Source organism: Kogia breviceps, chromosome 15 (assembly GCF_026419965.1).
Source record: "Kogia breviceps isolate mKogBre1 chromosome 15, mKogBre1 haplotype 1, whole genome shotgun sequence".
Taxonomy (NCBI): domain Eukaryota; kingdom Metazoa; phylum Chordata; class Mammalia; order Artiodactyla; family Physeteridae; genus Kogia; species Kogia breviceps.
The window spans coordinates 63,278,067-63,305,889 of record NC_081324.1 but is presented as its reverse complement, the minus strand read 5'-3'; the positions used below and the strand labels follow the sequence as shown (position 1 = coordinate 63,305,889).

The 27,823-nt window shown below is 58.5% G+C and overlaps 1 protein-coding gene across 5 annotated transcripts; it reads left to right on the top strand.

Annotated features, from left to right (window-relative positions):
* Positions 1 to 45: 45 nt before the first annotated feature.
* On the top strand, positions 46 to 27,823 carry TANGO2 (transport and golgi organization 2 homolog). 5 transcript variants are annotated; one of them, XM_059040052.2, is made up of 9 exons: positions 46 to 265; positions 12,051 to 12,148; positions 17,798 to 17,886; positions 21,826 to 21,945; positions 22,343 to 22,457; positions 23,410 to 23,480; positions 25,687 to 25,840; positions 26,257 to 26,361; positions 26,855 to 27,823. In XM_059040052.2, exons 2-9 carry the CDS (start codon positions 12,093 to 12,095, stop codon positions 26,973 to 26,975), a joined length of 831 nt encoding a protein of 276 aa, XP_058896035.1. In that variant the 5' UTR covers positions 46 to 265; positions 12,051 to 12,092; the 3' UTR covers positions 26,976 to 27,823. The 5 variants fall into 5 exon arrangements, with proteins under 5 accessions (XP_058896035.1, XP_058896034.1, XP_066871181.1 ...); XM_059040051.2 differs by lacking the exon at positions 46 to 265 and adding an exon at positions 3,686 to 3,788; XM_067015080.1 differs by lacking the exon at positions 46 to 265 and adding an exon at positions 3,779 to 4,752.

Genomic DNA, 27,823 nt, shown 5'->3' with positions numbered 1-27,823 from the left:
ACACCGGCTTGCCATTGGGCACTCCGGCTGTCCGTCTCTGCCTACCACGGCCCCTCGTGGAGTAACGGAGGCCCGGGCACCTGCCGGGACCTCTGCGGCTGAGGCCCGGGCCGCGGGCCGCCCTTTTCGCAGGCCGCCCCCTCCCGGCCGCTTTCTGACGGAGGACGTCCCCGGACCGTCCGGCCCGAGTGGGGAAGGGAGCGGGCCCGGCGCCCCATCGCCGGACTCGGGCCGGGTCGTCTCCATCACCACCCCCAGTTCCCAGGTATCCTGCTCCAGCGCCTGCTGTTGGCCCGGAGCTGGGCGCGCCGCCCTCCCTGCAGCGTCAATTGTATTCCCCACAATCCACGAGGGAGCGTTCTGCTGCCCTCCTATTTTACAGGCGGGAAACCGAGGCTCAGAGAGGTTCTCACTAGCTTTAGGTCACCGGGGTACCAACCCAGTCCATCTGACTCCGGGGCCCGGGCGCTCTGAGACCACCCTCATTGCCCCAGGTTTCCCACTGTGGCGGCCGGAGTGGGTGGGGCTGGCAGTTTTTCCAAGGGTAGAAAGGGACCCCTCGGTGAACAGCAGTTTTCCTCCTCGGTCAGGGATGACTCGACAGACACCTCAGGGATGACTCGATAGACACCGTGGGCTCAGCCCATCCTGCAGGGCCCCAGGGACTGGCTTCCCTCTCGCGGCTCACCGAAAGGCTACAGGTCTGGGCCTGGGGAGAAGTTTGTGTGTTCATTTTCCCCGCTTTCTGGTGTCCATTTCCTCCACCCTACCTGGGGTCATGCAGGATCCCTCTGGGGCTCAGCCACCCGAGTTGTGTTTAGCACAGGTTACATTTCCCTGCCAGGTGGAGAGCAGCCACCTGGTCCCTGCAGTGACACAGGGCACACACATGACCACAAATGGTACCACAACCCTAGGCCAGCTCCAGGTAACTTTGGGGTGCAGGGGGCACCAGTGTGGATGCTGCCCATTGGGGCTTGTTTCAGGGGGTCCCTGACCAGTGACCCTGGCTCGTGCGTGGTTCTAAGCCGTTCTTGCTCTGGTTGCACCTGGAGATGACCAGATCCTCAGCTCACCATATTCCTCAAGGCTGCACAGAGCCATGTGGCCCACCACAGTGCTAATTGGGCGGTGGGGGGTGGGGGGTGGGGGAGAGACATTCATGTCTTATCCACCCACATCAGGGGTCCACTGTGTTCACCCAGAAGTTCCTTGGTCAGAACGAAGAAAAGGAAATTATTTGGGGCCAGAATTCACCACTGGTACCACATTGGGTTCCCCTGTACCCTGGCATACATGACAAATCAACCCCCAGCAGCCATTTAGAGCCAGGCAGCCACAGCCAACTGACTGGAATTGGCACTGGAGGTGTCACCAGCACTAGAAGTGACAGCCATTTGGCACCCTGGCACAGTGATATTGCTTGAAGCTCTGGGCGGGCAGAATGAAGGGTCCCTCTTCAGAACATGGCAGACCCTTTCCTATATTTAGGAGTGGATTTAATTAGCCCAAAGTTCTCTGTGGCTCTCTCCAAGGGCATTGGGCCCTGGTCCTCCTGCAGCCCCTCCTCTCACAATGACCTTGTGGCCCAGCACCACCCCTTTCCTACACACTTGCTGATGGTGGCAAGAGGGTCTGGACAGACCCTTGCTGAGAGGGCAAAGGGGAGAATTGTGCACGAAAATCAGCCCAAGTGAGGACTCCCTCCATCCCCCCTCATCCCTACCCCCCCCACCCCCCCCGTCTCCTGACAGGCTTCCAGAGACCTGTCTGCCCTCAAGCTGGCTCACCAGCTGCACAGAGGGTCGGGGCAGGCAGTGCCAGTTCCATGAGGACCCACCATGATCTAGGCTGCAGATGGGGGTCAGAAACAGAGTGCAGGAGAGATGGTCTCTACCCCTAGACCACTGCCACAGGGCCCAGTAGCCTGGTCTCCTCCATTCACCCTCTCTACCTGGCTTCTGGCCAACTCTGTAGGGACATACCTGGGGCATGTGAGGAAAGCTGCATGGAGAAAAAGGTTTCAGCAAGATATTAGGAGGAACTTCCCAACAGTTGCAGATGCATGAGATAAAAAGGGTGACCACACAAGGTAATGAGCTCCCCATCTAAGGATGTATCTATGTATTTTTTTTTTTAGATTTTTTTTTTGACGTGGACCATTTTTAAAGTCTTTATTGAATTTGTTAGCTCCCTGACCAGGGATTGAACCTGCACCCCCTGCATTGGAAGGTGAAATCTTAACCACTGGACCACCAGGGAAGCCCCTGGATGTATGTATTTAGAGGTGGGGTAGCAGTGAACCCCTTGTAGTCCTGAGACCACCCCCACCCAGATGCATCTCATTGGGCGATGGCAAAGTGGGATTTAAACCTCCACGGACACCAAGCATGCAGGTAATGGGAAGGCACTGCTCAGGAGGGCTTGACCAGTCTGTGTCCCACCCCTCTAAGGCACTGGCCCAGTGATTTGGGGCAGACCACTGCAGCTACTGCCCCATCCCCCAGGGCATGGTCACTCGCCTCCAAGCCCCCCAGGTCCTGCTTATTCAACACTACTACCTCTTGGCTGGACTGCATGATCCAGCTGCCAGGAGGGGAATTACTGGCACCCACCCAGCATGACTCTCTTGCCAGATGGCAGGAGGGAGGACTGAGTATCTCACTGGGTCTGCCGCCTGCTGGCCAGGAGTCCTTGGATGTCAGGAGTCCTTGGCTTCCATACCTGTAAAGGGCTTTTGTTGAGTTCCAGGAGGAACATAGATGAGATGGCAAGAGAGTGGGGTGGAATGGGCCTTTGTGGGTGTCATGCAGGTTTGGGTTTTACTCTTGCCTGTGTTTACTACCAGCCAGACCCTTGCCCTCTCTGAGCCCCAGTTTTCACAGGGCGTCAGTGCTCCAAGGAAGGATCAGGGCACCTACAACCTCAACGCAGGGCTGTGGAGCTAATCCAGCCACTGCTACTTGCCACCTTCTTTTGACTTCAAGCAAGTGACATACATAACTGCTCTGAGCCTTGATGTTTGCATCTGTAAAATGGGATAAATGAGAGCTGTGTCCTGCAACTCTGGGTTTAGAGCCCTTAGCACATTGTTATTAACCTTAATATAACTATTTGCTGAGGGCCCACTTTGGAGCAAGCCCTGGGCCTCTGACTCCCACTTTCTCTGCACTTAGACCCCAGACACAGCTCAGAGGCCAATGTGCGCAGGGAGCCCAGTGAACGACTCTGTCCTCTTGCAAGGGCCTGGGTCAGTGCCCCTTCCCAGCCTCTTGCTCACTTGTAACCCGGTGCAGATCAAGCCGGCAGAAAGGCTGCAGTGGCCGGTCCAGGGTCTGTCCTGAGTTTGGCAGGGATGTCAGGGGTCAGGGGTGCAATGAGGAAGAAGGCCAGTTCAGAGGCATGGAGGGGGCGAGCAGGGCCCCACCAGTGAGCATCCCTGCAGAGCCTCCAGCAGGGCCCAGTGCAGCGCGGGACGCTGGGCGGGCAGGTGACATGTCCTTGAGGGCAGGGCCCAGGGGCCGGTGTCCGAACCGAGCGAGCTGCAAAGGCCGCAGGGGTCACGAGGCGCAGCCGGGCGCTTGGCGCAGCCCCGGGGGCGGGGCGCCGGGAGGTGCAGCCCGGAGCGATGGTGCGCGCAGCCAACTGTGCTCCGGCTCGCGGCGCGCCGCCCCGCCCCTAGCCGCGCTGCCCAATGGAGAGCGCGCAGACGGTGGGGGGGCGGGGCCTGGGCGGTGGCTGCGGCGCGCGGGCGCAGCACCCGGAAGTCGGCGGCGGCGGCGGAGGCGGTGAGTACGCGGCGGACTGCGGGCGGTGGGTAGCCGGCGGCGGGTGGCCGGCTGCGCTCCCCGCGGTGCTCGGGGCTCGGAGTCAGGAAGCGGGTCTCGGGAAGTGGGGCGCGGAGTCGGAAGCGGCCGTACAGCCCACCCTGCCTCAGTTTTCCCTTTTCGAGGCGGTGAACGCAAATCCAGCGGCCGGTCCGGGGAGACCAAGCCGACCCCGGCCGAAGGAGCGTCCCTCCCATTCCTGGAAGGCGTTTCCAGTGTCCCCGCCTAGGTGGGGCAGGGGCCCCGCAGATAGGGCCGGTGTCCCTCGGTGGGGCAGACTGGCCGGCCGGGAGCTGCGCGGTCACCGCGGGGCGAGGATGGGTGGGCTACGCGGCTGTCGGCCCCAGAGCCCTGAGTCACGCTGGTCCCTTCCTGCGCCCTGCTGCGGGTGACAGCTGATGTCTCTCTGGGGAGGCAGCAAGTGCCAGGTCATCTGTGCGTCTGGACACGGTCTTCCTGGGGTGGCTCAGTACTCAGACCTTCTCCCCAGGGCGTCAGCGGAGGGGACTGGGCAGAGCTGCACGCTGGGCAAGACCTTGTAGCCTCTGGGCTTTAAGACTCCTTCCGGACCAGCAACTCCACGCTCGCCTCTGGGCCACAGATTTGAAGTGGGCCTTCTGGCCTTGGACCGGTCCCTGAGGCTCAAGCCCCCTTGTGTCCTCCACTGGGGATGTCACATGGTCAGCCAGGCCTGCCCTGCCATCCTGCTGCGGACCTGCCCACTGATGTTTTGCTGTTGCTGTTTCCATGCGGCAGCTGTGCAGTAATGGTGCTGTAAGGGGTGCCTGCAGCTGGTAGCTCTTGGGAATCGCTTTTTGCTGCTTGTTCCTTAGTCTTCTGGGCAGCCTTTCACGGCAAGTGTTTGTTGGCCAGACACCGTTCACAGCGAAGAAAACTCAGGCTGAGGGCCAACGGTGTTTCCAAGGTCAGTAAGAGCCAGGGTTGGCCTCTCCTCCTGAGCCCCTCTTCCAAGAACCTTCCTGCGTCAGGTGACCTTTCGTGTGGGGTGGGGCTGCAGGAGGGTGGCTGTGTTGGCAGGTGGACACAGCAGAGCTTCTGTTCCCCCCTTTCCAGGTTCCCAAGGCTCCCAGTGGGTGGAGCATGTTGCCCTGGTGCTCCCACCCCCTTGGACCCCTGACCATTCACTTCAAAAGCATGTGTCCTGCAGTCCTGTGGCTCTGTGTTACTGGTGTGTCTGCAGAATGCAGGCCCCTCAGACCAGGCCACTAGCCGTCAGCTCTGCCCCGCTGCCCAGCCCCTAAGCCGTATTACTGCCTCACGCTTTCTTTGTGTTTTCATTTCTGGGCTATCACTTTGATCATGTTTACCCTGGGTGTAGTCACATGTGGTGTTGTGGGGACTTATTCCTGTGCTGGCTGCTGCTCTAGAAGGCGCCTCCTGGTCCCACTTGCCTGTCCGTTGATGCTGCTGCTTCCGAAGATGTCAGTAGCCCATGGCAGGGAGGTAGGTGGGCTGCTACAAATAGGGCCACACTCGTCACTGACACACCAGATGTGCGAGGACTGGGTCCATCCTTTGGCAACATGTCAGCCGGTGTTGAGGACAGTTTGTTGGTCTGAACTTCGGGGTTTGGTGACGGGCTCTGAGAGAATGAGGTCACCCCTGGACCACTGAGTTCCCTTTTCAGGGTATCGATGAAGCTTTTTTTTTTTTCCCTCTCAACTTTTGTTTTTAGGTTGCAGAAATAATGGATACACGCTTAAAAGTAAAGAGGCCAGCCCCCACCTCCTGGTGTCGGCTGGTACTCAGGGCGGCTCTGCTGGGTCTTCAAGACCATGCCTACTATAAGTATTTGCTTCCACCTCTTTCGAGGGGCTGGTGGGAATGCCCCCTTCCTCCCTGATTAACCATGTGAGCCATAGGGGCTGCCATAAGGCCGGGCTGGCCCCCACCTTGTGGGCAAGCTGTGTTCCTGCCAGGAGGGGCCGGGGTGCAGAGCATCCAGAGCTCGCCGTGGCTCACTGTATCCCTCATTTGAGTTGCCCTTTTGAACCTTGAAGGGACAATGATACTTGGTATGAAGCTGAATTAGTGCTCCTAACACATCTTGAAGATCTCAGGAAAGAGTGTCGCCATAGAAAATGTGTCATGGTGAAATGCTACTTATCAGCCAGATGACAGAGCATAGATTGTGGAGTTCTAGGTCGTGGGCGGGGAGGAGGACACAGTGTTTGGGGGGGTGGCGGGCTGCTTGGAACGATTAGGATGGCAGGGCTTTCTCAGCGAAGGCCCTGGAACAGCAACAGTGTGTTCCCATGTGTTTACCTCCTCTGCTGGCAGCCTGGGGGGACGTCACACGTCACTTGTAAAGAGCAGCTCCTGCGGTCCTGCTCTGCCCTGTGCAGGGTGGGTGGGGTGCCCAGCTCCTCTGCTCAAGGCCAGATGGACAGGCTGGCTGGCCTTGACCACGTTCCTCCACATGTGTGCGGTGCTGGGCATAAGGAGTGGAGCCGCCGACTCTAGGGCTTCGTCACCCCCTGCCCAGAGCCCTAAGGAACAGCCAGAGGAGACTGATTGCTGGGACCTGGGGCCTCACTGTCCCGCTGGCCCAGGCCCCCTTGTTCCTGCTTGCTCGCGTGCGTCCCTGCGTTCTTTGCTGCCTCTGACCAGCGTGCTCCCCTCTGTCTGACAGAGGGAAGTGCTCCCCGAGGGCACAGGCCCCCACCCCACCCGGTGGTCACCTGAGTTTGTGGGTCCTTGTGCAGAACTCAGGGCAGCCCGGCCACTCCGTCCTGTTCTGAGGAGCTCTGAGCTGGGGCTGGATCCGCCTTGTCCGGTCTCCTGAGAATTGCTCTTCCTGCCTCACCCCTCAGTGCCCCCCACCCAGAGTAGCAACTCAAAGCCAGCAGGGAAGGAGGGCAGGGTCTGTCCATGTTCTCCTCATTGGCAGCTTTCCAGGTGGATGATCCTGTTTTCCCTACCGGAAGTGTGCGGCGTCCAGCTCCAGGGATGGTGCAGAGTGAGCCCAGCATGCAGCCGCCATCCAGATCAGGGTGTGGACACCGTCACTAGCACCCAAACATCTCCCTGCAGGTCTCCACTGTCCCCTGGCCAGGTGGCCTGCCCTGACTTCTGTACCCACGTATGAGTCTTGCTTCTTCCTTGCCTCGTACAAGCACCGAGTGGTATGCTGTCATGGGTGGGGTCCTGCTCTGCCCCACTCTGCTCAGGCAGGTGGACACCGCTATGGACAGACAGCCTGGCTTCCAGCTCCGGGCTGTGGACTTGCTTGTCTGTGTCACTTAATGGACACAGGTGCCCCACAGTGCCTGGTGTGCCCTGATCAGTCGGAGTTTTAGAAGCTTCTGTGAAAAGCCAAGAGGGAGACTCACCTTCCAGATACCACAGCGTGTGCCGAAGCTCAGGGGCTGAGGGGCCGAGTGGTGGGGTGTCCAGGGCGTGGGCCAGGTGGTGGCAGGCAGCATGCCTGTCTGCTGGGAAGCATGGGGATCCGTGGCTCACACCTCCCACATAGGCAGACCCTGGATACATCCTAGAACAAAGCCCAAACACAACCGCGCACGGAAATCAAGAGAAAGGGGCTCTTGCTTTGGGATGAGGAGGACGAGAGCCATGCAGTACAAGTCGGGGGACTTGCTGTGGAAGGACAGATGGGTTCCGATGGAGGCAGAACAGGCAGAGGGTTGGGCCACCCCACCCCACTGCCACTGCACTGTGGGACAGAGGCCCTGGATCCTGGCACGGTGTGCCAGTGGCTGCTGGGGGATGCCAGCAGACCACCTGAGCATCTCCTGCCACTGTGGTGAGGGTGGGGGGAACAGTGGCGGCGGGTACCCTCGTGCTGGACACCCCTGCGCCAGACATTGGAGGGAGTTGGCTGAGCATGCTCATCTAAGAGCGTCACCCCCTGCCCAGTGATTCCGCCTGCCGGCTGTCTGCCTGGGAGACAGGAAGACACCTGTCGGGAAGGTCCTCAGCTTGTTTGCAGAATGTGCGTGCCGGGCCCTGTTGTGTTGCTCTGCATGGGTGGAAGCTGGATGGCAAGAGTGGACAGAGGCGCACGTACCCTGGGCAGCAGCAGGCAGGTGGGGGATGCCGCTACCCCGGGCGTGGGCGAACCACACGGCCAGGTGGCAAGAAGACAGGGTGGTGGGGTCCTGTGCATGTGATGGAGCATATGTCTGTGGAGTACGTGGAGCCATGGGCGGGGGCCATCCTTCGGGGCCTTGCGGTGAGCACAGAACAACATGCCCAACCCTAGTGGTGACAAAGATGGCTTCTCTCCACCACCAGCCCCAGGGACCCACTGCCACACTACGTGGGCACCCCGGGCACTTGTCAGGATGTTTGGCCATCTCACAGCCTGCATGCTCTGGTCCTGGGAGGCCCCCTCAGACTGCTACCCATGAGGCTTCCCCTCAGCCCAGGCCACCGTCTGGGGTCTTCTTTCCATGGGGGCCCGTCTGAGGCCTGGCTGCACCCTTGTATGCGAGGCAGTTGTAAGGCAGCCCCCCAGCGAGACACACATGGGCACAGTGATTCCAGGACTGTGGCCAGGATGGAGCCGGCTGCCCCACTGTGAGCTTTCCTGGGGGCTGCTCGCACCTGGGGAGGGTCAGCAGAGATGCTTAGGAGCACACTGGCTGCCGAGCATTTCCGTGACATGGCTGGAGCAGCTCATTCGCGTGCCAGGGGGTGCAGATGGGCAGGTCCAGTGCCCGGGATATCCTGAGAGCATGCACAGGGGTCAGCAGACCCCACGTGTGCCCACACTGTCACCTCGAGTGCAGCCAGCAGGCACCCCCATCCCCCAGAGCCCCCATGTGGCCTCTGGCACCACCTGAACTCTCAGTGAGAGAGGAGCCTGCCCAGGATGTGCCCGACCTGGGAAGGGGGTCCCCAGCTGTCCCTCCCCTGCCCCGTGGCACTGGGGCCTGGCCTCCTTCAGGTCAGTGTGTCACCTGCCCCATCGGGTGGGGGCCCTGCTCTCCTGGCCTGAGTCCCCCACTGCCATCCTGCTTGCCGTGGGGCCAAGCAAGGGGGAGGGAGGGAGCCCCCTCACCTGCAGAGGGCAGGCGTGTGGCATCCGACTGCCATCCTTAGAGGCCTCCACACCCGTTGGGCCTGCACGGCTTCCTGTATCGCTTGAAGCCGCAGGCTTTGCCCACCTCCAGGTGACGTTCACCCTGTGGTCGCTGAGGCCTGTGGTGAGGCTCCTCATCAGGCCCTGGGACCTTCCTGCCCACCTCTGGCTCTGCCTCTGGCCACCCGACCCTCATGGCAGCCCCAGCAGCCACAGAGCTCTGACATGGGCTTGTGGACACCCCGGGGGCTCCAGGTGGAGATGGGCGGGGCGGGGATGGTGTTAGAAAGCTGGTGCGCTTCTGCCCCAGTCACCACCCCCTCCCTCGGCAGCTGCCAGCCCAGGTGCTCTTCAGGGTGACTTCCTCCTGACAGGCTTAGGTGTCACCTGGTGAGGAGGAGCTCTGAGTTTACCTGGAGCAGTGGGACCTGTTGAACTGCTCCCCCCACCTCACCTTCCCACTCTATGGCCTTGGGAGCCTTGGGAACGGAAGGGAGCGTTTCCCAGCGGCGGAGCGCCCCGGGCAGGATGCCCCAATCAGTGCCCCGCTGCAGTGCAGTGGTGGGATGGCAGTGGTGTGTCCAGGGCTTGCTCTGGGAGCCCCGAAAGTCAGCAGGGGTGTCAGGGAGGACTTGCCAGGCCCTGAAGAGGGTGTTGGAGCTCAGCCTGGGTGGGGGAAGGATGGGAGAAGGGCCTTAAACCCACAGGACCTGTGAAGGAGGGTGCTGGGGGTGGTGGGAGTGAAGCGGGAAGGGGAGGGGCCAGTTGGCAGCAGGCCTGGCTCGAGTGGGGGGTGAGGGATTGGAGAGAAAGGCAGTTCCTGATGGTCTCCTCCCCAGGGGCTGGCTTTCCTCTGGTCCTTCCCTCCCAATGACCGCGTCTTCACTCTTCACTGAGACCGCTGCCCTGGGTTCCGCGCCCACACCTCTGGCAGCAAGCTGCCCGGAGACCTCTCAGCAGCCTTCCTCTGACCACGGAGCCCTTCTTGCCACCACCTTCTGGAGGGCTTGTCTGCCACCCACCTGGGCCAGCTAGGGTGGTGGGGTGCTACAGCCGAGTTGGGGGGCTCTGCATCTGGTCTGTGAGCAGCGGTGGCTGGCGACCTCGCCCAGTGCTGGTCGTGCAGCCTGGGCTGGGCGTCAGGGAGATGGCAGGCATGCTGGCCTCCTTTGACGGCCCAGAGTAGTGGGTTCCTGGTGAGGCAGCCCTCTGTCCTGGCGGGGTGGGGGGCGGTGGGATCTCAGCAGGGCTTCTCCCATTGACCTAGGCCATCCTGGTTGCCACAGATGACACACGCCGACCTTGCCTGGAGCAACCTTGTGTCTGGGAGAGACCAGCCCCCTCAGGGTGGGGGACCTGTGTCTTCTGTTCTGGACTCTGGTCACGTGGCAGGTGCTGGGAGCCCCGCCAGCTACACGGGACAGGTGGGATGATGGGGCCCTGTGACGCCCAATGTGCTTCCCATCACCCTGCACTGTGTTCTGGGTGATTCTCATCCTCTGTGCCTAATCTGCTCCAACATTCTCTGCCAAGTTTTAAGTCGTACTTACTGGGGCTGCTGTTTCTAAAGGGTCTTTCTGGTGCTGGGGTGGACCCTCCGTTTACTCTTTATCATGTCCTTTCCCTGCAGATATTCCTGAGCTCCTTTCTCCCGCACTCAGTGGCTGGTGTACGGGACGTGTGGGGACTGCTGCTGGTTCTTGCTGTGGTGCTTTGTTTTATGTGGTTCTTCTATTGTACTGCTTTTTGTTCTTGAAATTATTTGTGAGACTTCTCGGAAGTCTGGTATGAAGAGGAAAACTTCGGTTTGCCTGGTGCCCAGAGGCACTGCCAGTGCAAGCACCCATCAGACCAAGTCCCTGGACCCCTGGTGTGGCCTAGCTCTGTACATGGAGCTTCTCAGGGACCACCCCCACTTCTGTGCGCTTTCCCTGCGGCCCTGGTGTGGCTGTGGATACAACCCCCCAACCCTAGGTCCCTGTCCTGGGGCGGCCCTGGGCCGTGTCTTCTGTCTCCCTCACCCCTGAGGCCACCGGAGCCCGGTTTGCCCCATGGGCCAGTGCCCTGGGGCAGGAACTGCTGCTGTACTCTGCTCCCTTTCCTCCCTGGGTTCCTGTGTTCTCTGAGATGTTGGCTAAATCCTGCACGACCTTGTCAGCTCATGGTTGCTTTTAAGATTTTTCACCTTCTTTCAAGCGTTTGGAGTTGCTTTTACCAGGGAGGTCGGTCCCAACAGTCTGCCTATCAGTATTGGGATCATCAGGCACTCCTGGGATGATGGCCACCAGTGGACATTGCCAGGCCACCCTGGCGGGAACCCAGCCTGTTCCCATCACCTTGGGGAACCCTTCTACACAGGGCCCTTCTGCGTCAGCACTGCATGTGGCCCAGCGTCCTGGGGTGGGGGGAGGCAGCGGCTGGCAGCCCGTCTCACATGGTGCACATCCCCTAGCGCCCCGGGCTGCTGCAGATGGTGCTCGTCACCGCGGCAGCGCCTCAGCTGCACAGCCACAAAAGGTGGTCCTCTGAGGCTGTCACCACATCTGTGCCTGGAGGAACACAGGGCTGAATCCTGGAGGTCCCTCCAGGGCCCGTGGGGGCCGACAGGGAAAATAGTGGGGTGAACCCTGCCTCTGCCACCCGCGCCAGCCAGACCAGTGAGCACGAGTGAGAGGAGGGTGGGATATCTGAAGGCCTTGTGCGCTGGGCAGCTACTGTGTGGCTCTGAGCCACGGTTGTGTCTGTGGTGCTGGCCTTGGGCTCCAGCCCCTCCTTGGCTTCTCTTTGCACACCAGAGCCACCATGCCCGCCCACCACCACGTGATGCTGGCATGGCTTTGAAGCCGGGGTCGGTGTGGTGGGAACATCCTCCTATGAATCCCAAGGTGGGAAGGGTTCGGTTTCAGACCCCAGAACCAGAAGCAATTGCCAACAATCCAGGGCCAATGAGGTCACAGGCGTCAGGGGAATGTCTGGCCAGTGCCCAGGAGTGTGTTTACAGAGATGGGCGAGTGTCAGGGCAGCCGACACATGGTTTCCTCGTCCAGCGAGGGTCTGGGCATCACGAACCAGTTCCGTTTGGGCAAGGGAGCTTTGCAGGTTTGGGAGGCAGTTCTGTCGTCTGCCATTTACTCAACTCATTTTTCCTTCTCCTGCAGACCTCGTTACCCTGTGTGAGCCGAGCCACCCCTTGGGGACCCATGTGCATCATCTTCTTTAAGTTCGATCCTCGCCCCGTTTCCAAAAATGCGTACAGGTAACCCCCTCGTGCTGCGTCTGCTATCCTGCTTGGCCTTGGGAACACGCCATCCTCAGTGCCTGTTTGGGCTCCATGTGCGGGGTCAGGGGCATTGGCCAGGCCCTGGGACACACTGCCCGGGCCCTGCCCTGCCCTCCCCCACAGTGGCCACTCAGTGTGGGCAGGGACCCTGAGTTGATGTGCAGAGATGCTAAGACTGAGCCGCTGAAGGTGGCCATGTGAGCAGGATGGGAGAGTGACGTGGGTCCAGCACAGCCCTGCACCTCTGACTGGGGATCAAGTGGCAACAGAACAGAGTGATAGGGCGCGAGACCTGGCTTGTGGGACTGGAGCCTGTGGCAAGTGAGCAGTCTGGGTGGTGAGGGCAGAGTGCGGGTGGCAGGTCAGGGAAGCTGGGGAACCAGCTGGAGGAGGCAGTAGGCCGAGGCCAGGGAGGGGCCACACACGGTCCGATTTCCTCTCCTCCCCATGATCCCCGGCTCTGGATGGCGCCCCTCCATTCCCTGGCACCCTGGTGGGAATCCACCAACATTTATCCACATGGAGAATGAGGCTGGGATGTGACCCTCAACCACAGATGAGCCACTAGTGTGACTGCCTAAGAAGTTTACATCGTCTCAAGATCTGGAACATTTCAACTGGCTTCTGGGATTCCTTGCTACCTGATGTGTGGCTGAAGTAACTCATTCCAGGCTGGGGAACGGGGAACAAGGGGTGCCCAGTGTCCCCTTCCTGCAGGGGAGTGGGCAGCAGGGCCATGCCGGGGGCTGGGAGCTGGCCCTGAACAGCCCCCGACAGAGCATGCCATGTGAGTCGGGGTCCAGCCAGGGGATGGAACTCCAGAGCAGTGATTCGAGCAGGGAACATCTAACTCATGGAAATATAAACTGTTGTGGGATCGGGGTGCCTGAGGCAGAGCCTGTCCTCCATCCTTGGGCTGAGACCCAGACCTTGCTGGGGGCACAGCCGTGGCACACTGGGTGGCTGGGAGCTCTCTGGGCTCTTGCTGGAAGTCTGCCTGCTCCGCTTGCGCTGGCCACTGTCTGGGGTGCTTGTTGCTGGGGAAGCCGCACCCAGTGCCTGGGAGAGAAGCCTCTCCCCCTGCAGCGTCCCTCCAGCGCCCTCTGCTGACAGAACTGGACCCGCAGCCACTGCAGAGCCCCCAGGAAGGGCAGGAGTGGGGCTGAGGCAACAGGTGGATGGATCCCTGGCGCTGTCGCCTCCTGCTCTGAGAGTGGCACTCCTTACTCCTGACAAGTGAGGACACGCGGCCTGATGGCCACCGAGTCCATGGCTGCCTTGGTTCTTACTCACGGATTCAGCCAAGCTGTGAGGTCACCCCTGTTCTCCTGGGAGTGAGAAGGAACGGAAGGGACGGGGAGGGGGAGCCTGTGTCCTGCCAGCACCTGCCTCTGACAGTACCCGGGCTGTGACTCGGTCTCAGCATTGATCTCAAATGTTGTCCTAGCCTGATGGCATTGGAGGGTGAGAGGGGCTTCCAGCTCCGGGGTAGGCAGCTCTCACGTGTGATGTGGGACTAGGACAGGAGGAGTGGGGGGGGGGCTGCTGTGGGAGGGACACTGCAGCAGGGCCGTGAGGAGAGCCTGGTGAGCCAACCCTGGGCCCATCGGAGACCAAGTAGGGGCCTCCAGCTCCTGGAGTGGGCAGGGGCAGGCGCAGAGCCAGGAGGCCTGGCTGTCCTCACCTGGGCTCCCTCCCACCTAAGCTGTCACCGCCCTGGCTGGCAATGCAGCAGCTTCTGCCCCCACCCCAGTGCCCATCACTGTGTTCACTGCCGGTCCCCCACCCATGATGTCAGAAGTGTACTTTGTATGTGTGTGTGTTTGTGGTTAAGTATACATGACATAAATTTACCATTTTTAATTGCAGGGCTCAGCGGCATTAAGCACATTCAAACTGTCATGTAACCGTCACCAGAACTTTTTCATCTTCCCAAACTGACACTCTGTCCCCAACAAACACTGACTCCCCATACCCCTCCCCAGCCCCTGGCACCCACCCTCCTTCTTTTTGTCTCTATGACCTTGGCTCTTCTGAGTCCCTCATGGAAGTAGCATCATATGTTTTCTTTTTGTGTCTGGCTTTTTTTCACTCAATATAATGTCCTCAAGGTTCATCCACATTGTAACGTGTCAGGATTTCCTTCCTTTTTAAGGCTGAATAATGTTCCTTTGTGTGGATGGACTACATTTTGCATCTGCGTCCATCCTGTCGGTGGACACCTGTACTGTTCCCGCTTCTTGGCTGCTGTGGACATTAGTGTACAAGTACCTGTCCCAGCCCTCCTTTCAGTCCTTTTGGGTATATACCCAGAATCAGAAAATCCTGGATCACACGGAACCACCAAGTTGATTTCCTTGTGTGTTTTCTGATGGCTGTGCCAGAGGCTCCATGCAGCGTTGGTCCGTGTCCTCATGTTGGGTGGTGGAGTGGGTCTCTGTGGCGCTTCGTCGTCATGCATCATTGAGACTAGGTCCTCTCCCCGCAGCTGGAAAGGCCCAGACCCAGGGTCGCCGTCCATTTGGACACCACTTCCCACAAAGCCTGTCCAGGGCCTGGGACCCACATAGTCCCCTGCTCCAGCACCTTCAACATCACACCTGTTTTCATCTGTGTTTGTGAGCCAAGGTCACCCCTGTGTCAGTAATGCTCCAGGGTCAGCTGATTGCAGAGAACTCTTCCATCTGGGTCTGAGGTCATCCCTGCCATGTGTAAGCATTGCTCTACACAGATTACCTTTGTCCTGAAGAACAGAGCGGGACATCCTCACTCTGATGCTGTGGGCGGTGCCGCTCCTGGCTTTGTCCTTTCCAGTCTCACGGGAACCTGTTTTCTGGCCTCCCTAGAATTAGTTCCTGAAAGATGAGGCCAGCCCTGCCAGCCCTGCCGTGCCTGTGGGGTTCTTGAAGCCTCTCTCCCCTCCTTGGGCTGAAGCCAATTTAGAGTGTGTGTCCTGTGGGCTATTCATCCAAGTGCCCTCGTGCATGTGGGAAGAGAGGGGAGACAGCCCAGTGCAGCTGGGAGTACATGTGAACTACCTCTGCAGAGCAGCTCCAGGCCTGATGTTGGGCTGGGCCGTGACTGTCCTGGACCCCTCGTCTGCACCCCACCCCCATGTCACCAGCCCACTGCCCTCCATATTGGGGCGCCCATCCCTCCAGACGTGGCAACCTTCCCTGCATCATATCCCACTGCCATGTCCCCCCAGGCACTGCCCAGCATGATCCCCCAGGCACCCTTGGGTTTGACCTGCCTTCCAGGCTGCATACCTGCCCACCCATAGGTGCTGCGCCCTCCTGGGGTCGCCCCTGGGGGGTCCCGGCCTCTGCACTGCACCCCGCACCACGCCTGAGGTTGCCCAGCACTTGGAACCTGCATATTTTGCTGACACGATGAAAATCTCGAATCAGGGGACCCCGAGTTCGTGGGATGGGGGTGTCCTGGGTGGGCCTGACCTCATCGGGGCAGCCCACAGAGGGACCAGCCCCTCCTCAGGGAGTAAGCTGCTGCCCTCGGAGTGGCCCGTGGCCAGAGCTTGAGGGCAGCCTCCAGGAGGCGAGTGACCTCGGCACATGGCAGGCGAGACCAGGGGTCCCAGTCACATGGCTTCAAGGAACTGACCCCTGCAATAGCGGAGACCCCGCTGACCACACCTGTGTCACCCCGGGGCTGAGCATCTGGCCGAGATGATGGGTGAGCGTTGATTTAAGCTGCTGCGTTTGTGTAGATGTTTGGCTGCATAGAAGACCAGCATACTCCAGTCAGGATGGCACTGTCATGGCTGTCACATCACCATCCTCTTTGTCAAAATGTCATTTGGACCCACAGGCTGATGCGTTTACTGGCTCCACCTGGAGGGACTGCTGGGCCAGCTGTTGCCCTTTGGGGTGGCTTCCATGGAGGTCGTCACTACTGGACACTTCACTGATCCCTGGCCTGTGCACCCATCACTGCTGCCAAACTCCCCATGGCAGTGTGAAGATCCCTCCCCTGACTGTGCCCAGACCCACCCCTCAAATGGTGACAGACCCTTTCCATGACTGTGCCCAGCTGGACCCGGAAGTGAGGAGTGAGGGGCTTCCTCTCGCTTGGAGCCTCCACGTGGTACCATCATGCCCACCAGCAGTTCGGCTAAACAGTGACTGATGAAAGCAACCCAGTGCTTCAGGCTCCTAGCGATTAGCAAACATCTTGCTTCTTGTCTACAAATGGGCAGTTGGAGTAAGAGGACAGAGTCACTGCTCTTTCGCTTTGTTCTTTTCCCTAAGTTTTCCTTTCTGGAGTCTTCACGAGAATGGGAACCAGAAGCCATGGCACTGGCCTGGTTCAGGCTTAGCCTTCTGTCCGCTGCGACTGCAGGGGTCAGATGAGCGGGCACGTGAGGGGTGCTGGGCACCTGAAGGAGGACGCTTGATCCTGGCACAGGAGCCACTGCACCCTCTGGGGGGCCCAGGCCCCGCAGCCAAGTCTCCCCACCCAGGGAGCGGGGGCGTTGTGCTGTCCTTCTCCTGACTGCTGCTTAGCCAGCTTCTGCCAGGATGGGTCCCGGACTGGGTCCCAGGGGGTCAGGGCCGACATGGCAAGGGGCAGGGGGTGGGGTCCGGGTCAGGGCCTGGCAGCTGGAGCTGCAGAGGATCTTTCTGTGAATGGCTGCGGCTCATGTCAGGGACAGTGAAGCCCCTGCCCCCTGCGCCTGAACCCGGCGCAGCCCTAGAGCCAGCTGTGTGGAGGGAGAGCCAGGCCACAGGCTAGGCGGGCATCCTGAGGGTGGTGAGGCTTCCAGGGTGGCCCTGGCGGTGCCAGCGCCTATGGCCAAGGTGGCGTGCAAGGCACAGGTGGGGGTTGACACTTGCGCACAGGTGAGACACTTCCAGAGCCCTGGGGTGCCAGCACTGGTTTTGCCTTCAATTTTGTGTCTGTTAATTCACATTTTACCACAAGCCGATATTCATGAAATCAATGAGTCAACGCAAGCAGTACTTCTGAAGACTTCTGAGGATCTAACCCCTGATTCAGCAAACTTGGTTTCAGACCCACTGTGGCCCCAGGTGCCGTGCCCGCCTGCGGTGCTTGGAGGGTCTTTCGGCGGCCACTCTTAGACCCCGGGGTCTACGGGATCCTGTGAGGTGACCCCACCCACTGTCACCATCTGTGTTCGTAGTTATTTTAAATGGCAAAGCTGACCGAAAACTTCGTTTTCTTACCTCAAAACCAGGACCCTGAAAACATCGACTTCTTTCCTAATTGCCAAAGAAATACTTGTTTGATTCATAATACAAAACACTAGTGAAACACAGAGAAGTCCTCATTCGCTCCCTCCCAAAGACACCCCAAAGCGCGGGATGGAGCAGCCCTCGGAGTCCCTGAGCACTGGTGGGAGGCTTACAGGGTGTCCTCTGGGAAGGGACCGAAGGGCAGGAGGACATGCCCGCCTGGCGCCCTGTTCTGGGTGGCAGAGCGAGCAGGGCTGAGCCGGCAGCCACCTGTCTCCTCCTTACAGCAGTTCCAGTCCTCTCTGGGACTTGCCCACGTTGCTGCCTACCAAGGTGCGTTGTCTTGGTAACGAGAGGAAACACGTGACTCTTCCACATTCACGCGAGACCCTCAGCCGTGCTCTCTCCTCAGGCTCATCCTGGCTGCCAACAGGGACGAGTTCTACCACCGGCCTTCCAGGGCTGCGGACTTCTGGGGGAACAACAATGAGGTCCTCAGCGGTGAGTGTCCCCGCCGTCCACCCAGCACCGCCCACTCAGCTTCACGTGGCCGGATCCCTGGGGGAAGCAGCTGGAAGGTGGGGGTTGTATTTGGATCCACCATCCGCTGTGGTTGGTCTCGTGTGAGGCATGAGTTCAGACCGGTCACCTCGGAGCATCATAGTTGTACGTGCATGCATGTGTGTGTACATGCATGTGTATGTGCATGTGATTCTGTTACACACATGCACCCCTTGCCCCAGGGAGAGCGGCCTGAGTTTGGGGAGCAGAGGCCCAGCTGGCAGGGCTGGGGGAGCCAATGAGGAGCCCATCATGGGGTGGAGTGGAGGTGACTGCACCCTGCCTGCCCTGCCAGTGGCTTCCACAGGCCCCTTGGAGGGAGCATCTCCTATCCCTGTAGGCAGGGGCCACTTGGAGGACGTGCAGACAGGTGTCGGCCGGGCCAGGGACCCTCTGCCTGCAGAGCGTGGAAGCTCGTCTGGAGCATCCACGAAGGCCTCCGGTGTGGACTGGGGTCGGGCAGTGGTGCTGCGTGGGAGGAGGATGGGAGTGGGGAGACCAAAGCGGGGGTCTGGAAGGAGGTGGGGAGAGCTGTGAGCGGGGCCCTCAGGGTGGGAGTGCAGGAGGGTGAGGCTGGGTCTCGGCCTCACCAGAAGCTGCTCGGGAGACCTTGGATACCTGCTTGCTCGGGAGTAAGGGGTGGGGCTGGTGGGGAGGCCCCCGCTGCCTGAGATCTGGGCGCAACGGTCATGTGTGTGGGGTCTTCAGTCAGGCCGGCCATGGCTCCCCCAGAGGTCCAGGGGCAGGCCTGCTGGGCCACGGGAGGGGTCCGAGGGGAGCCTGTGGGCATGTCCAGGACCATCCTGGGCTAGGACGGAACAAAGGGGTCATGGGGAGAGGGCAGGCCGTGTGTGTCACTGCTGCAGGGCACGCATGGGAGGCTGAAGTGGGGGCTGCTCAGGACGGTTGAGGTGAAGGGCGAGGAGCTGATTCTTCGGGAGGGAGGCAGGAGGCACTGCTGGGGCACTTTGTAGATGAGGACATGGAGGCTCAGACGAAGGGTGAGCCTGCCTGGGCCCCTCGGCCATCGGGCCCATCGGCCATCCTGGCCCCTGGGCTCCACGCTTCCTGCCCTGGTCAGTGCCCATCCCGCTGGGGAGCCCCAGCCACTCAAGCCCTTCACCCTTTGCAGTGGTTTGGAGGTGGCCCCTGGCACGTTGATACGGGTCCTGCCAGGCGGGAGGGTGGCCCTGCTGCAGCGCAGTGCTGGGTGGACCTGTGGCCACCGCGCCCGGCTCAGGCCTGGGAGACCCCAAGGTCCACCCCCTCCCTCTGTCTGGCGTCGCCCAGCGTGCACAGAATTGTAGCAGCAGTGTCAGCATTGCTGGGGACTTGTTAGGCGTTCAGGAACCTCTGGGTTCTGTTTCTTCAGGTCCTCCGTCTCCTGCTGTCTCTCCTCAGCCCCCCAGTCAGTCACACGTGTGTCAGTTTATCTGAAGTGGTCATGCCCTTCAGTGATGCTTGGTTCACTTAACAGCCCTCTGTTGTCCCTGCTCCTTTTTAGGTGGTTTCTATTGCCATATCCTTTACTCACGTTCACTAACCTTTTCTTCTTTAGTGTCTAATCTGCTTTTAATCCCATTCTGCATATTTTTCATCTCACACACTGTAGTTTTTATCTCCAGAAATTCCACCGTGTTATCTTCTTTGTCTGGACTCTTGTTTGGCCAGATGTGGAAGCTTCATTCACTTTCTAGTTGTTGGTTTGTCAGAGGCTTCTGTGCTCTGGATGTGAATCCTTTGCTGGATAATTGTGTCACTGTCTCATTTTCTTCATGATGTCCTTTGGTGAGCAGAATATTTTATTTTAATGAAGTGCTGTTTATCTTCTGCTTTGTGACTTGTTCTTTTTGTGTCTTACCCACAAAGTCTTTGCCTATCATGAGGTTGTAAAGATATTTTCCTCTCTGTGCTTTTGGAAGCCTCCTGATTTGGGTTTATGCTTAGGTTTGTGATTTGTCTCAAATTAAACTTTGCGTGTGGTGCAAAGCAGGGACTGAGCCACGCCTACCTCTCTGGCTGTCCCCGCAGCACCGACCAGTGGGCCTCCTCTGGCCTGTGCATGACTACGGCATACTGGCTGAAAGTCAGTTGATCACATCCGTGTGGGACCGTTGTGGACTCTTGTGTCCCACTGACATGTCTCGGGTGCTGCAGCCTCTGAGCAAGTCTGGGAACCAGCTGAGGTGAGCCCTGTGGCTTTGCTGCTTGTTGGGACTGCTGTGGACGTCCTGAACTTCAGGGCCAGCTTATGAATTTCTATAAACACCAGCCCACGGGGTCTTCACTGGGATCATGGTCACCCTCTTGGTCATTTGGGGAGAACTGTCATCCTTTTTTTGTTTCGTTTTGTTTTATTATTTTTTTATTGAAGTACAATTGATTTACAAGATTGTGTTAATTTCTGCTGTTCAGCACAGTGATTCAGTTATACATACATATGTGTATATTCTTTTCCATTATGGTTCATTATAGGATATTGAATATAGTTCCCTGTGCTGTACGGTAGGACCTTGTTGTTTATTCATCCTATATGTAATAGTTTGTATCTGCTAATCCCAAACTCCCACTCCATCCCTCCCCCCCCCCCCTTGGCATCCACAAGTCTGTTCTCTATGTTTATGAGTCTGTTTCATAGATATGTTCATTTGTGTCATATTTCAGATGACACATACAAGTGATATTATATTTGTCTTTCTCTTTCTGACTTATTTTACTTAGTACAATAATTTTCATCCATGTTGCTGCGAATGACATTATTTTGTTCTTTTTTTTATAGCTAAGTAATATTCCATTGCATATATATACTACATCTTCTTTATCCATTCATCTGTCAATGGACATTTAGGTTGTTTCTATGTTGTGGCCACTGTGAATAGTGCTGCTATGAACATTGGGGTGCATATATCTTTTCGAATTAGTTTTCTCTGGGTATACGCCCAGGAGTAGGATTGCAGGATCATATGGTAGCTCTATTTTTAGTTTTTTCAGGAACCTCCATACTGTTCTCCACAGTGGCTGCACCAATTTACATTCCCACCAACAGTGTAGGAGGCTCCCTTTTCTCCACACTCTGGGAGAACTGTCCTCTTAACCATGTGAGCTTCCCCGGCGAGGAACAAGACTCCTCCTTTAACTAGGTCTACCTGACATCCATCCCTCAGCACACACACGTCTTTCCTGTAACGTTTTCCTAAGTGTTTTGAAAATCTTTCAGTGCTGTTGTAAATGATTAATTGAATTTTCATTTTCCAGTTCTTGCCAAGTATTCACTTATTCCAGTAGGTTTTTTTTGGATCTTTTGGATCTTCTTCACATACGATCCTATCTTGTACAAATAAGGACAGTTTTGCTTCTTTCAGATGTTTGTGGCTTTTAGTTCTTCTACTATTATAATCTATTACTGTCATAATAATAGTATATTAACGACTTAGCTATTTTCACTCCAGTTGTCAAGTGAAATGCCCCTCTGGCCTGGGAAGACACTCTCCTGGGGCTGTAGTGGCCTTGCTGGCCCTGTGGCAGGGCCCACGGTTATGGAGGGTTGCAGCCTGCGGGGTTCCTAGTGAAGGGCCCACCGAGGGCTGGGTCCTGCCTAGGGAGGACAGCTGGTGTCCCTACACCTGATCAGGATGCGGGGCTGGGGCCTGGAGCGATTTCTGTGACAGAGCTGGTGCTGTACCCCCAGCCTGATGCCCACCCTGGCACCAGGATGTGTTGTGCAGGGGCCGGGGGCTTCCAGGGGCATCAGGTGTTGTCCCGGGCGAGGGTCTCTCCCACATACCCATGGTCCCCAGGGGCTGCCTCAACCTGCAGAGTTCCAGCCCCCGTTTCACCACAAGGGCTGCTGGGCTGGTGGTGACACTGTTGTTGCCGCAGGGCTGGACATGGAGGAAGGCAAGGAAGGCGGCACATGGCTGGGCATCAACACGCGGGGCAAGCTGGCGGCACTTACCAACTACCTGCAGCCACGGCTGGACCGGGATGCCCGGGGCCGAGGTACAGGGCCGGGGCGAGGGGGTGCTTCCTGGGCACCTGGAGGGATGGGAAGAATGGCGAAAAGTGGGGCTCTGAAGCCCCCTGGCTGGCAACGCCGGGAGCCACCCTCGGCCTGGCCATATGGCTCCCACTTGTGGCCATGGCATGGCTCCCGACTGCCGTGTTGTCACTGCCCATCTGGTGGACATATACTGTCCCCACTGAAGACTTTTCCCCTCGTGCTGGACTTCCATGTCGGGGCACAAGAGGAAAAATTTTCAAAATCAGAGTTCTTGGTGCCGACCTCCTTGACTGCCAGGTCGCTGAGGTGTGGACTTCCCGTGGGAGACCATCAGTCTCTCTGGGAGAGGGGCTCAGTCCTACCGCCCCGGCCATGGGCGTGTGTCTCCTGATGCAGGTGAACTCGTGGCCCAGTTTCTGACCTCAGACATGGATAGTTTGTCCTACCTGAAGAAGGTCTCCGCAGAGGGCCACCTGTACAACGGCTTCAACCTCATAGCAGCCGACCTAAGGTGGGTCTACTGGATGGGGATGCAGCCCCCAGGCGCCGCACAGGGCCGGGTTGCAGGCTCGGCAGGCTGCAGGAGCCGGGGCATCTGTGGCAGCCTCTCTGGGGACATTACACCTGGTGGGCTCAGGGAGTGTCCCAAGGGCCGAGCCCCTTCCAGACCCACTGTCCTGGGGACTCGGAGCCAAGCTGGGGCAGTGCGAGGGCCACCAGCTCCTGCTGTGTGGGAGCTGGAGTAGGGCTGGGGATGCACACAGGCCAGACCGGCCCCTCCGTCTCGTCTCCTCCCCGCTTCTGTGGCTGAGGAACCCGTTTTTGAGCCATACCTCACTTGCCCTGTGGTCTGGTGGCAGAGGTGCCGCAGTGGAGAAAGAGGTGCAGGCACAGCTGGTTACAGAGACCCCGGGCCCCATGGTGGTCGGGCACTGCCGAGTGCTGGACAGAGTGGGTGGCGAGGCTCACTTTGGGTTCTGCAGGGGGCTTGGCAGATGGCTCCTGGGGCAATGACACTGTCCATGCCACCCATGGGCCCTGTCACCAGAGGACATGGTGGCCGGGAGCTTTCTCCGCCCCGGGTGGGGCAGACCGGCTGGGAGCAGGGCAGGAGCAGGGGCAGAGGGGCCTGTCCTAGAGGCAGGAGGAGCAGGTCCTCCAGAGAGGTGCAGGCCCTCGAGTCTAGGGCGCCTGCACTGGCTGTGAGATTCAGGAGTCAGGTTGCTGGGACTCTGCAGGAGGCTGGGGCTACGTGGGGAAGTGGCAGTTGGGGTGTGGCCAGGCCCATGTTGGCACACAGATCGATGCTGGGCGGGGTGGGGGGCAGATAGCTCAGCAACAGTGGTGCCTGCATGGATGGGGCCACCCGAGTGCTGGGGCCCGGGCTGTGGGGCTTGCCAGGTGGCGAGGGTTGGGGACGCCCTGTGGCTCCCGTCTGACCCTGTCTCCCCTCCGGTTCGCAGCACAGAGAAGGGAGATGTCATTTGCTACTATGGAAACCGGGGGGAGCGTGAGCCTGTTGCCCTGGCACCAGGTAAGGCTGCTCTGGTGGGTGGTACAGGGTGGGGCTGCTCCTGTGAGGACCCCAGTACTTTCAGGGACCAGGTCCCTGCTGATTTCCCTCCTGGGGCTGTTTTTTGGCCATTCGTGTACCTTATGGCCAGTGGTGGCCATGGCCTCACCTGGTCCACATGAGGCTGCCCACAGGTTAGGTTGCCTTCCCCCTGTACCGAGTCCCTGGCTGTCTGGAGAGAATTGGAAGCTAAAAGGCACAAAAGGATGCAGAGAGCTCCCCCTGCAATTCTGTGGCCTTTGTGGAAGCATCTGGAAACCACCCCATGATGCCCTCAACTGTGACTGGAGATGCTTCTTTTCTGCTAAATTGCTGCTTGGAAGGAATTCTTTTGAACTCCGTCCTATTTCATCCCTGAGCCTGCCGCGCCTGATCTATGTCCCTTAAAAAAAACAACAACAGCTCCATTGAGATATAACCGCATGTCATACAGTGCACTCATTAGAGTGTGCCTTCAGTCATTTTTACTCTATCTACAAAGTGGTGCAACCATCACCAAAATCTAACTCCAGAACATTTTCATCACCTCACCAAGAAACCACACCCACTGGCACTGCCTCTGGCCCCTAGAAACCACTAGTCTCCTTTCTGTCTCTGTGGATTTGCGCATCCTGCACATTTTACATAAACAGATGCAGACAATACGTGGCCTTTTGTGTCTGGTTTCTTTCCCTTTATGTAATGCTTTCAAGGTTCATCCATGTTGTAGCGTGAGTGAGGGCTCCATTCCTTTTTATGGCTGAATAATATTCCATCATGTGGATTTTCTACCTTTTGTTTCTCCATCATCCACTGAAGGACACTTGGTTGTTTCCACCTTTTGGCTATTGTGGAAAATGCTGCTGTGAACGTTTGTTATACGTTTTTGTGTGGAAACGTTTTCATTTCTCTTGTGTGTGGACCTAGGAGTGGAGTTGCTGGATCATAAGGTAACCATTTAACCTTTTGAGGAATTGCCAGACTGTTTTCCAAAGCAGCTGTGCCATTTTATATTCCCAGCAGCAACTTATGAGGTTCCAGTCTCTCCCCATCCTTGCCAAGACTTGTCACTGTCTGACTTTTTGATTGCAGCTGTTCTGGGGTATGATGCGGTCTCACTGTGGCCTTGACTTGCATTTCCCTGATGGTTAATGATGTTGAGCAGCTATTCATGTGCTTGTTAGTAATTTGTGTATCTTGTTTGGAGAAATGTCTATTCAAGTCCTATGCTTGTTTTTAAATTGGGTTGTCTTTTTGTTATTGAATTGTAAGAATTGTTTTATATATTCTAAATACAAATCTCTCATCAGTTACATGATTTGCAAATATTTTCTCCCATCCTGTGGGTTTTTCCCCTTTCTCGTTGGTCTCTTTTGAAGTACATCATTTTAAATTTTGATGAAGTCCAATTTTATGTATTTTTATTGTTGTTGCTCATGCTTTTGGTGTCACATCTAGGAAGTCGTTTCCTAATCTGAGGTTGTGTAGCTTTTCCCCTATTTGGTTTTAGCTCTCATGTTCAGGTCTTTGAGATGTTTTCAATGGACTCTTGTGTGTGGTGCGCGGTGGGGGTCCTGCTCTGTTCTTTGCATGTGGCTGCCAGGTGCCTGATGGATACAGTGTGGTGATGCCGTGGCTGGCAGCGTGACTATGGGCCCCACAGTGCCAAGTGGCAGTAGTCATGTCAGACTTGGCCCATAGTCCAGTAGCAGCAGAGGGTGGTGGCTCTCTGTCCTTGGTGCATCTTTTCAGGCCGCATGGCTCCGGGTTGGCTGCCCCTGCTGCCTCTTGAGAAGAGGCTCTGGGGGCCTTTCCACCTTGAGGCTGGGCCTCTTCTTGAGAACTTGTCCTGAGAAACTTGCTCTACGCCCCTACGGCACCCCCAGCCAGACCTGGCCTATGCCTCGGGCCTGCCAAGGTCAGCGGGCTCCCTGACCCTGGCTGACCCCAGTGGGCCACCTCCTGGCCTCAGGCTGTGGTGCTCCCAGCCTTGACCTTCTCAGGTGGACCCCCACATCGGGATCTCCCAACTTATGGACGGACCTTCCTCCGCTGTTGATTCTGATCACCCACCCCCGAGGCCTGGCGAGTTCCTCGACATGTGTAGAGAAGGGGTGGGTGGGTGGAGTTCTGGCCAGAGTCCCCCCACCCCCACCCCACACGCTGGCCGAGCCAACCCCTCCTGCAGGGACCTACGGGCTAAGCAACGCGCTGCTGGAGACGCCCTGGAGGAAGCTGTGCTTCGGGAAGCGGCTCTTCCTGGAGGCCGTGGAGCGGGGCCAGGCACTCCCCAAGGATGCCCTGGCCGCCCAGCTCCTGGATGTGCTCAACAACGAAGAGGCGTGAGTGCCGTGCCACACACACACACACACACACACACACACACACACACACACACACACACACCTGCTCCCTCAGCTCTGAGAGGTGGCTATTGTCCTTCCACAGGGCCTGCATGGCTCTGACTGGACAGAGCCCGTGAGCTCGTGTCCCTGGGCCCTGGGAAGCTCCTGGTGGCCCTAGCACAGGGACTGGCTGGCAATCGCTGTCCTGCAGCCTGGCCCCCACAATGGAGCCCTGAGTGAAAGGTTAGATGGAGGTTCGAGGCCTTGACCTGGAAAGTGCCCAGAACGACCCTTGTGGTTCTCCCAGCCCCTCTCTGAGGCTGGTGGGCTCCTCAGGCACTGCAGGGCTGTGGCTGAGCGTTAGCGGGGATAGTTGGGGGGTGGCCAGTGGTGACCCCTCCTCTGTCCTTCAGGCAGCTGCCGGACCCGGCCATCGAGGACCAGGGCAGGGAGTACGTGCAGCCCATACTTAGCAAGTACGCGGCTGTGTGTGTGCGCTGCCCGGACTACGGCACCAGGTATGACGGATGGGCCGCTGGTGCGCCCTCCTGTCCCTGGAGGAGCCCACCTTCCCCAGCTCCTCCCCACCTCCACCCTGTCTAGAAGCCACTGCAGGTGTCTGGGCAGTCCCCGGTGGTGGTGCTGGGAGCCCTGGGGGTTCTGAGCGGGGAAGTGCCTGGTCAGCCCAGGGCCCACCCTGCTGAGAGTGGTGGGCAATCAGGGCTCGTGCTGCAGAGGGTGGGCAGGGCGGCCTGGGGGTGTTTCAGAGGGGAGGTGATAGGACTTGTGGGCAGGGGCCTGCAGGGCCCGCGGCTCAGGGCCCTGATGCCTCACAGGGGACCCTCTGCTCACCGAGACTGAGGCTGCTGCTCTTTGTGACCCATCTCGAGCCAGGCCAGTGCCCAGCAAGGCCCCTCGCACCTCTGGTCTGATCCATTTGGGGCTCTGACTGGCGTGCAGGGGTCCAGGGGCAGTGGGCTGCCTGAACACAGGCCCCATGCTCTCTTTCAGAACCAACACGGTCATCCTTGTGGATGCAGATGGGCACGTGACCTTCACAGAGCGAAGCATGCTGGGCACGGACCCCTCTTGCTGGGAGACCAGCACCCACGAGTTCAGGCTGCAGAGCTAACCCCCACCCGGTATGGCCGGGGCTCCCGGGAGGCCCTGTCACAGGTACTGCCTGTGACTCGGCCAGCGTCCCCCAGGGCCAGAGCCCTCTGATGTGTGTGAACTGTTTGCATCCCCATGTCAAGCTCGGAGTCCAGCCTTGTGCCAGCGGAAATGACAGAGGCCCATGGCCAGGTGTGCGGCAGGCCCAGGTTTGCGGCAGGCCCAGGTGTGCCGTGCCTCCCCCGGCCCACACACAGAAGCTCACACAAGGCACACGTGACACCCATCATGCATGCGCGCACACGTTACAGGCAGTAGACGTGTGCACACGTGCTCAGACACGCACATGCTCCAGGCATGCACCCCCCCATGCGAGCCAGACACGCAGAGCTGTGCTTCTCAACACCCACACGTGCTTCTGGCCAGTAAGTCTTGCTTCTGGCCAGTAAGTCTTGCTGTGATCCTGACAAGAGTGGATGTCTGTTTCAAAGCGGCCCTTCCTCTCCTGGGCGTAGCCAGTTCCTGACCACCAGCCCTGCTCTTGGAGAGGACACGGGCCACATTTGAATGAGGAAAACCCCCTCCATAGCAGAGGCACAGCCTGCTGGGTGGGTCCAGTGGTTCTGTGGGTGCCAGGGGGTCCTGTGCATGGAGCTATCCTGTGAGGGGGCATCCATGTGTACTGGGCCGCCTCGGCAGGCTCTCGGGCCTCCACCTGTGCAGGGGGGTCATGGGTTCCGGGCAGGCCCATCTCAGGGAGGGGACACAGCTGCCCCTGCCATTTTCCCTTCTCCTAGGGAGTTAAACTTCATAAAACTCTGTACTTGAATGTGAGATGCTGATAATAAAACTCTGAGGCCGTGGTGA

Bases quoted from the DNA above. Each gene is read 5' to 3' on its own strand.
- TANGO2 (XM_067015078.1), top strand. From the start codon at position 5,250: ATGCTGCTGCTTCCGAAGATGTCAGTAGCCCATGGCAGGGAG. The intron at 22,458-23,409 runs GTGGGTCTACTG...TCCGGTTCGCAG, and splicing joins CTCATAGCAGCCGACCTAAG to CACAGAGAAGGGAGATGTCA. The intron at 26,362-26,854 runs GTATGACGGATG...GCTCTCTTTCAG, and splicing joins TGCCCGGACTACGGCACCAG to AACCAACACGGTCATCCTTG.